The 10,000-nt window shown below is 36.2% G+C and overlaps 1 protein-coding gene across 1 annotated transcript in view; it reads left to right on the top strand.

The window, feature by feature from the left end:
* Window positions 1-235: 235 nt before the first annotated feature.
* The window catches only part of LOC143294698 (TPR repeat-containing protein DDB_G0287407-like), a 31,243-nt gene continuing 21,478 nt past the window's right edge, over window positions 236-10,000 (top strand). Inside the window, exons 1-8 of the mRNA XM_076606102.1 lie at window positions 236-359; window positions 2,030-2,163; window positions 4,403-4,471; window positions 5,059-5,168; window positions 6,540-6,673; window positions 8,035-8,165; window positions 8,410-8,502; window positions 8,959-9,117. Of these exons, the coding sequence (XP_076462217.1) occupies window positions 2,041-2,163; window positions 4,403-4,471; window positions 5,059-5,168; window positions 6,540-6,673; window positions 8,035-8,165; window positions 8,410-8,502; window positions 8,959-9,117 (819 nt within the window). The 5' untranslated portion in view covers window positions 236-359; window positions 2,030-2,040. The remainder of the gene's footprint in view (window positions 360-2,029; window positions 2,164-4,402; window positions 4,472-5,058; window positions 5,169-6,539; window positions 6,674-8,034; window positions 8,166-8,409; window positions 8,503-8,958; window positions 9,118-10,000) is intronic.

The following is a 10,000-nucleotide window of genomic DNA, read 5'->3' as shown; positions in this document are numbered from 1 at the left end:
GGAACATATCTTGTTCTCACATGGCGTGACCAGCCTCTCATAAAATGAAATCGCTTTATCTATTTTTCATATGCAACAGTTTAAAATACCACATTAAAGGAATATCAAAACACAGCATAGGGTTACTTGAGGCGCAAGTTACATCTTTCAGCTAACGAGCCAATGGGGCTCTGCTCAGGTGGCAAAATTTATGGCAGGCCCCAAACATATGTTTTGGGAGTGACGGCCCCTGTTGATACTCTTACATGTTAGTTAACATAAATGGACGCTTGACACAAAATGGTGCTTAATACAGACGAGAAAGGTTTATTGAACCCACTGACCTGAAAAGAGAAATTCACACGAGATCGGACATTTTCGTAAGTTTGCATTTCGCGCGGTTGTTTTTTGAAGCTGCATGTTTAATAATATTCTATATACTGTAACTCAAGTTATGTCAACTGCGGTTTGTTTGCACCAATTTCACTTTGTTTTCTGTGATTGCTCGAAGTAAAACTAAAAGCTAAATAGTAATTAGTTGGATTTATTTTGTTTACAGATATCAGATCGTCGTTTCTACTTGCACAACTAGACAATTTTCATTCGACCCTAACTCCACCATACTTTGCCAGTTCGTGTTTTGTAGAAAATGTACTTCCCTTTTGAAGGGATATTATCAATACGACAATAGAAAACGGGGCATGGTCATGGAATGCTGCAATTATTCGGATTGTAATTATTTGATTTGTAATTATCAGTACCACCAGTCGAAGAAGAAAAAGCAAGCCAATAATAATTTATATGAATTGTGATGTTTTAAAGATTTGTAACAAAGTAATGTTGGATTACACAAGAGAAACATACCATTTTGCTTACTTAAATAAAACTCATTTTTGTGTTTCAGTTTTTGTTTGATAAATTACATATATTTGTATATTAAAGCAGCATAAGCAAAAACTTTAACATAACCAGACAGATGCTTATTTCTATATAATGACTTGTGATAATATGCAAATTTATTACGTTTACAGTTTTAGTTTTATGTGTTTGAGGAACTTATCAGTTATCTTCGCTAAACACCTAAAGAGCTTAAAGAAACTTACAAAAGTTTGTTGTTTGAATAAAGAAGTCTGCAAGTGTAACTTAAGCAGTTGCTCAGATTCATGTTAGATCAATGCATCCAGTTGTTTCACATAATGAATAAGTAGTTAGTTTGTATAGCAAAATTTATTAAACTTTTTTTAAAGTACCCAAAATATTTGGGAGAAAAATCAAATTTGAGATTCTAAACCTTTGAGTTATCTGTATAACTTTTGGTCATTTTACAATCATTGGAATTCTGGTTTGAAACCTTGTGCGAGAAAATCTCAGGTGGTGACCTTGATCACTATGAATTTCATTTCATAACAATATATATATATTTTTTTATTAGTCCTATTTAAACTTACAGTGTCAGTGACATACCTCATTAATCATTCAGAGCATCTCATATAAGATTAACAAAAGACTCCAAATGGGTTTAACATCTGTACCATTGAAAATTCAACTTGAATAGCGTTAGCATGTGGCACAAAGTGAAAAACCCAAAGTCTGGTAAAATTTTATGATTTACATGAGCATGATTTTTTAACTTTTGATGATGAAACTGGAAGAATGGTTCAGAACAGAACAATTTGATAAAAACAAACAAAAACCACCAGACAGACCTGTGCAAATTTTCAGCAAAATAACATTTTTGAAGACTGACAGACAGATATTATACTAAGATGAATTTATGCTTTGTACACTTCAAAAGCACAAATGGAAAAAGAAAAACCAGTAAAGCAACAGTAAATTTTTGTAAAATTATTTTGTTTTGCTCATTATGTCCAGTGTTCTACTTTCAGACAGACCTTTCTTTGTGCTTCATTCATTGCTTTGGGATTTTCAGCAAATGATATTTGTTGGTTTTTTAACGTATTACAACAAAGGTGAACTCTTGGTAATTTTGATAATACTGGGTAATCAGTACTTAAGAGTATAATCTCACTTTGTGTTGCTTCTGTTTCAGAGGGAGACAACATGGCTTGTGCGGTTGCTGTTGATTCTCCAGTTCGCCCACCCAGGGATCGCATCAATGTCCGGTTGTTCATTACATCTTACTCTGATGAGTTCTTCGCCGAAAGAGATATGCTCAGAAAAGATGTATGTTTTATGATTTTTTTTTAAAGATGTTTCAGAACATTAAAAAAATGGCTAGATTCCGTAGCATAATTATGTCAAATATTTCTTCAATGTCTGTCGACCACCCAGTAAACGACAGAAGTGCAGATAATATGTGTGCTTGCCCATTATTATTGCAGATCATGACATGCACACTCACACAACCACACACACTTAAAGTAAACACAGACACACACAGACACACAGACAGACACACACACACACACACACACACACACACATACATACACACACACATACACACACTCATATATGCATGAACATTCAGACAGGATGAATTTGTTGTAACTAAATTTTTGTTTAAATACATGTGTTGATCTTAACCTAGAATATTTCCAAGATTTTACAACACTAACTTAAAGTGGAACCTGTAGTGAACAAGCACCAGAAGAGTCTTAGTTTTATTGTCAGGGAGAAAATATTGGAAACATTTGTCGCCAATCAGCCCCGGATTGTCCGAAACACATTTCCGGCCCAGAACAAATAATCGTAAACTATGTGTTACAAACTTGCAGAGCTATCAGTTGACATTAATTTTGTTAGCAGATCAGTATCAGAATATGTATATACAGTATGCATGAAAATTGACGTGGCAGGTTTTTAAAATCTCTGTTTCTGCATTTCACTGTTCAGGATGCCAAATCACAAAAAATTTGTTGCACTAGCACTTTATTTATATATATGTATATTTTTTTTCTTTCTAATCTTGGATATGTTACTAATTCAATTAAAGTATTGCAAGGGATAACAAACACTCCATTATTAAAAATTATTGGACATTGTGGCCATCCTTGCTTCTCGTGATCATGTGTTGGTGGTCAACGCCCATCACAACTGCAACAAAATACTTTGAGTTTTGGGGAATGTAAAATGCGATGGAAGAATTTTTTTTTATTTTATTTTTTTTTTACCATGTGTGATAGTATGATTTTAAATGCTGTAAGCAGCATTTAAATCTTCTGGACTAAGGACACAGTTTTATGAAAAGATGGTCATGAGTTGTCAGGGTCATTGTAGTGAAAAATTGGAAAAAGAAACCCTCCCCCCCCCAAAAAAAAAAATCCATTGTTTCGTTTGACTTTGAGACTAAAAGTGATGTTTTTCATTAGAGATTAAAAGTGATGTCCCAGATGTGGTTGAGTGCTCTATGCATGTGTATTTGTCAATTCTCCTTACAGTCTAGCTGGAATAGGAGCAAAGACCTGTCTGCACTTCTCTTGATGGAATTTGAAGAATACAAGGCACTCAAACTTGATTTTCAGATCAATTGCTATGATTACTGTGCATGGAGTATATTGGAAACTGGATATTTTGTGACCCAGTGACTTTTGGAGACAGATTTGGCTGGTAAACATGCCCTGCTTACATTGATTGAAAACTTTTTGTTGCTTGATTTGAAAAACACTTAGATAATATGTTGTTCTATCCAAAAAAGATATTTGAAAATCAAAATGTTTGTATGGCATAAATGCAAGAAATTGTTTGACTTCAGTTTTAGGCTTCTCTGGAAAGGGGAAATGACATGTCTGTCATGACCAGACACACATCGTCACGTCTCGCACAAATAAAACACAACACTTGGAAAAAATATTGAATATTCTGTTTTTTTTTTCTTTTCAATTTTAGTTTTACATATATATTGAAAATAAAATATATTGTGAAACATACACACAAAAGCTTGCAAGATTGATGCCACATAAATCAAGAGTTTTCTCTGATCCAAATACTGTGAAACCTGCCATATCGTAAATTGGATATTATAAAGTTTGATTTGAATTCTTGGTAGAATTTCCTGTGGGAGATAACCTAATGTGGGAAAGGGATTGCATTTTTGTTAAAAACAAGCTAGTCCTGACAATTGAGCAGTACAGTGATCAGATGCAACTATGATTTACATTCATGGTCAAATCATATTTTCAGCTCATTAAAAGATGTTATTTTCTGCGGTTTGATGGGGCCTCTGAAAACATATTTTATTCTAATATTCATCTTGCACATTTTCAAGAAGATGTTAACTTCAAGTTCAATTGTTTTTGTTGAAAAACGAGTATTGAAATGTTGTTAATGTGCTGGATGACCTATTAATCTGAAGTCCTTTTTTTTTTGCAGTGTATTTATAAAGTGGACTTGATGTTAACATTTTGCTTTCACAGTCTCAGAGTACTGATCATTCACTTTATTTCTTTTACCATCTCTACAGGTTTTGCCAGAACTCAGAGCTTGGTGTGAAAAGAGAAAGCTGAATTTGTTGGAGAACTTTATCAAATGGGTAAGGGATGTTTGTTTATTACAACTGCCTTTTGTGGGGACATCCATAATATGACTTTATTAAGTTTATATGTAGTAAATAACTTTTGTCTCCAACAAAAGCATGCAGCTTAAAACCAGTGTTGATACATCCCAAAGCTTGCACACACTTGAAAGGGACCCAAAAGCCTTCAAGCTTCCTCAAAGATTTCCTTGTTTGTTTCTGTCTGTTGAAAAATTTTCTTTATACATATATGTATATAAACTGATTAAAAACATTCACCGTCATTGGCATTAAGTCAAAGCAGAGTGAGTTTCTGCTGTTGTTTAATATTTAATGCTTTATTACATGTAATTGCAGCTGGTTTAATTTCACACTTATACTGTGTGTAATACAGTGTATGTCTTAATTTGTTTGATTTTATTATGTATAGCGTTTTTATGATCGGATCTGCTAAGTCCTGAATAAATACTGATTTGTCATTTGATTTTAATCATTTTATTTTTAGCAGGATTTACAGTTTTAGCATGTACAATTTTATAAATTTTAGCTTATTACCTGAACTACATCTTGCGTCTTCCATTCTACATGTGATGATGTAATTTCAGGGCGGGCGCCATCCAGATCAGCGTGATGTTACCGAACTGGAAAAGATGCAGACAAGTATTGAGAACAGCTACTACAGTGACATCATGCCTTTATTCATCAACATCACCAGGTGGGAATGCTTGTATAATTTTTTGCATGTGCTTCCATCCACCCACACACGTTATGCAAAAATGTCACTGAACCAGTCCCAGCTGTTTATCAACAGCAAAATTTTGCCGTGTAGTTTTCTCAACTGACATGGATACTGTCAAATGAATAGCAGCTGACCCACTATTGTTTGATATTTTTTCTTTTATTTTTGTGTCCTGTACATGTCTGTTTCTCTTTGCTTAATTTGTTTGAGTTTGTCAGCATTCAGCAAAGAATGTAATTGTAACAGGGAAAAACGACAGCCACTATTGTTTGATATTTTTTCTTTTAATTTTGTGTTTTGTACATGTCTGTTTCTCTTTGCTTAATTTGCTTGAGTTTGTCAGCATTCAGCAAAGAGTATAAATGTAACAGGGAAAAAAACAGTTGAAGAGCACAGGAACAGGAGTCATGATGGCTGCCGTCAAAAGAGGGCGCTAGCCAGCGGGACAAAGGGGAGGTTACCTACTTCCGGGAGGTTATCGGCCGTAGTTGCTTTCGTTTTCTCCGCATAGGCAGATAGTAGTTTGCACAGGACAAGAATGTCAGACCCCTGCCGGGATCTGCACTAGTTGGGTCACGGTAAGTATGTTATTGAAACGTAATTTTAGATCGAAAATTTCCTGTTACTGATGTCATTTCTTTTTTTAGAATATGTTATTCGTTTGATATGAAAAGCGCACATGTATTTTTAGTGTGTGGCATGTACTGTTTACCAGAGCCCTCCAGGTCTATCAGTTCTGTGTCTAAGCCTGGGTCTCAGCAAATGGTTTTGATGTCCATTCTGCAGTGTTGTCAGTCCATGGCTTTTTCTGTCAAGACAGACACTCACTGTACAGTATAATTTTTGGTTTAAGCATTCAGCATGAATGAATACACATATAACTCAGATGACCTGTTAGATGGCTAAGAAGAAGAAGGACTGCAGTTACAGATGTAGCTGTGTGGGAACATTCAGCTATAATGCATGTCTTCTTCAGAAACTAGCTCTGCGTTGTGCAATGATTTTCCAATTCCAAAACTTACAAAAATGACCACTCTTCTTCCACTGATGACTGAACCACAACCAAACAAATACAAATGAAAGACGCTGAACTGCACCATACCATACCATACCATACCATACCATACCATTCAATACCTTACCATAGAGAAGTCTGTTGTGATAAAAAGCAATACAAATACAAATACAAAATACTAGCGTCTTTAATTTCTTAAATCCTGATATTTTCTGTTTTCATGTTTTTCTTCTGTGTTTGTCTGTGCTTATCTCTCTTTGTCTTTACCTCCCAGATATTTTGTTCCTTGCACGGTTCCTTCACTTTGTTTACACGCGAGGATGTGTTTTCAGTGAGGCACTGGGTTGGGTCCCCATGTGGGGAGAATACGCAGATGAAGTGATCGAGGATTACCTTGAGGCTAATGGACTGCTGGTGGAAGACCTGGAGCTGTTAAAGAGCGCTTACCGTGATGACAACATGAACTGTGAGTTCCTTTGACGGTATTCTCAAAGGTGTGACATGTTAGGGCACTATACTTAGAGACCTAGAACTGTTAAAGAGTGCTTACCAGGATGAAAACTTTTCAGTTCCTTTGACTGTCATCTCAGTGGCATGACTGGTTAGGACAGTTATCGTGATGACATCATCAACAGTGAGTTATTTTGATGGTCATTTCAAATGTGTGAGATGTTAAGGCACTATACTTAGAGACCTAGAACTGTTAAAGAGTGCTTACCAGGATGAAAACTTTTAGTTCCTTTGACGGTCATCTCAGTGGCATGACTGGTTAGGGCAGTTATTATCATGAACTGTGAGATCCTTTGACGGTCATCTCAAAGGTGTAACATGGTATGGCACCATACTTAGAGACCTGGACAGTTCAAGAGTGCTTACCGTGATGAAAACTTTTCAGTTCCTCTGACGGTCATCTCAGTGGCATGACTGGTTAGGGCAGTTATTGTGATGACATCATGAATTGTGAGTCCCTTTGAAGGTCATCAGGATGGTGTGACATGTTTGGGCACTAAGAGACCTGGAACAGTTCAAGAGTTCTTACCATGCAGAAAACTTTTAGTTCCTTTGATGGTCATCTCAGTGGTTTGACTGGTTAGGGCAGTTATTGTGATGACATCATGAACTGTGAGTTCCTTTGATGGTCATCTCGATGGTGTGACATGTTAGAGCACTATACTAAGAAAACTGGCACAGTTCAACTTCAGGAGTGCTTATGGTGGTGAAAAGTTTTAGTTCCGTTGATGGTCATCTCAGTGGCATGACTGGTTAGGGTGCTGTGCAAAGTTAAAGACTCAGAACTGGTCGAAGAGCTTTTATCGTGATGACAGCATGATGTGTGACTAGTGTGAGTTCCTTTGATAGTCATTTCAAAGGTGTAACTTATATAATATTGTTTATAGTTTGGATTTTCAGAGAGGAAACCAGATCATGGTTATAGACAATGTAATTGTGGATATGAATAGTTGATATGGAAAAGTTGTACCTTTTTTTCCCCCTTCTTGTATGACTTTTTTGTCAAGATCAAATGGAAAGATTACACATTTGAGATTTCAGATGTTGAATTAGCGAATTTTGAAAACAAACTTCAGGTTTCAGCATATCTTATCATTTATTTGATTTCAAACACACATAGAGACATTGTTGATCCAATCATTTTTTCTTTCTTTCTTTCTTTTGTGTTTGCAGGTGAGCAATGAAGGCTAATTTCTTATTGTTTTAAGATGGGTTGATTGAATGGCTTATGAGTTTTTTTGTTTTTTCATAAACTGATAATTATACTTATTTTTTAAAATGTATTTAAAAAAAAAAATGTATTGCTTTCTTTTTCAGCCCTGTTCTTGTTTCGAGATGACTCATTCTTGGACAAAGTGCCAGAAGAAGAGAAATCCTGTTTTGTTCAGAAGACTTCAGCTTCACAAAAAACGTGTGGTCCCAATAACAAAATCCAGCAAAAGTTTCCAGTAAGTCTTTGCACTTCAAGTGTATACAGAACTTCAGAGTGATTTTTTAACATACTTTGTACATGAGCACACACACACACACCCTCACACACATACACACATACATGCACACTTGCACCCACCCACCCACAGAATAAATACACACTTTCAGAGTGATATGCAGTTAGCCTTCATTGTTGTGCACATGTAATATTTGGTAGACTTCATTTACTGGTTGTTATACTAACATTGGATTTTTTTGCAGGCTTACCGTATCATAGAATATGGTTGTGAGTACAAGGGCTTGGACCACAAGAGACGCCCTGTGCTGAAATTTAGTGATGATCTCAAACACAGAGTAAGTTTGTGATTGTGTTCACTTGAATGTACTGGTTTAACAATTATCAATGATGGAGCTGTATTTTTTAAACAAGCATTTATCTGGGTTATGATCAGTTGTTTTTTTCATGGAATTTTGCTTCTTTAACTCTGCTCTGCAGCTTATATGATAATTGGTTTGGCTTATTTATGGATTTTTTCTTCACTCCCTGATCCATTTTGAAAAAATGTTTTTGCAAGTTCTGTCCTGGATCAGATGTGGCATGAAGTAGAGCTGACACTGTCAAATAAAAAAAAAAAGATTTTAAGCAGAAGTACTTAAAAAAAACAACAACAAAAAACAACATAAAAACCACCCTAAAAAAAAAAAAAAAATCAGCAGGAATCTCACTTCGGTTATGAAGGCTTGTTCGTTTGCGTTTTTTTTCTTTGATTTCAATCAGTTAACAATTCATGTGTGCCTTTGACTTTTCAGATAGGAGACTTTCTACAACAGCGTGTTCTATGTGAATACTGTGGGGAAGACAGCAGTTGTTTGGTCGAGCATCCAGACAGCACTGCTCTGTCTGCCCATCGCAATTTTCTATACCACAAGTCCAGCAGTGTTCACGGCAGGGAAACTCTGGTCCGCAGGGTGAGTTCTTGTCTTTATACTGTACCTCAGTTTCAGTTTTCAGCTTCCCAGTGGAAGCACCACTGCGTTCGGACAAATCCATCCATGCTATACCATGTCTGCTGGGCGGATGCCTGACCAGCAGCATATCCAAATGTATATGCATTTGTCTACCTATCAGAGTGGATTTCTTGTACAGAATTTTGCCAGGGGACAACACTTATGTTGCCATGTTGTTGTTTTTTTTCCGGTGCAACAGATGCATGCTGTGCAAATAAAAAGTTACATGTCTGTGTGAGTGTGTGTGTGTGTGTGTGTGTGTGTGTGTGTGTGCGCATGGCTAAAACCTGACTGTGTCACAGGAAACGAATGATGAGTGCTCAAAGCAGCTCTCAGTCATCTCTGCAGAGGTAGGCAGCTTATGCAAATGATTCAATGTATTGAAAGCGCTTAGAGCTTGGTATATGACCAAGGATAGGTGCTGTATAAATATCCATATCATCATCATAGTCTTCAAACCTAGTAAAGTAGTATAGGCTTTTAAGGCCTGATCAGCGCGTGGTGTTTCTGCAAAAGTCATCCTTCTACTTCTCTCTCTCTCTTCTTTTTTTCTTTTTTTTTTCTTTATGAAATTTTTTTTCTTTATTTATTTTTACAGCAGATGTGGTGTGACATTTATGGATCAGCCTGCACACTCTTGACACCTTGAAACCGAAAGTGAAACTTAGAAGATAGAAGAGTACATCTGACCTGTATGTTTCAGATAGAGGAGTGCATCTGACCTGTGTGTTTTGGATAGAAGAGTGCATCTGACCTGTGTGTTTCAGATAGAAGAGTACACCTGACCTGTGTGTTTCAGATTGAGACCTGTGTTTCAGATAGAAGAGTACACCTGACCTGTGTG

The sequence above is a fragment of the Babylonia areolata genome, chromosome 20, assembly GCF_041734735.1.
Source record: "Babylonia areolata isolate BAREFJ2019XMU chromosome 20, ASM4173473v1, whole genome shotgun sequence".
NCBI lineage: Eukaryota > Metazoa > Mollusca > Gastropoda > Neogastropoda > Buccinidae > Babylonia > Babylonia areolata.
Note: the sequence above shows the minus strand (reverse complement) of the source record. Positions and strands in the feature narration are given on the sequence as shown.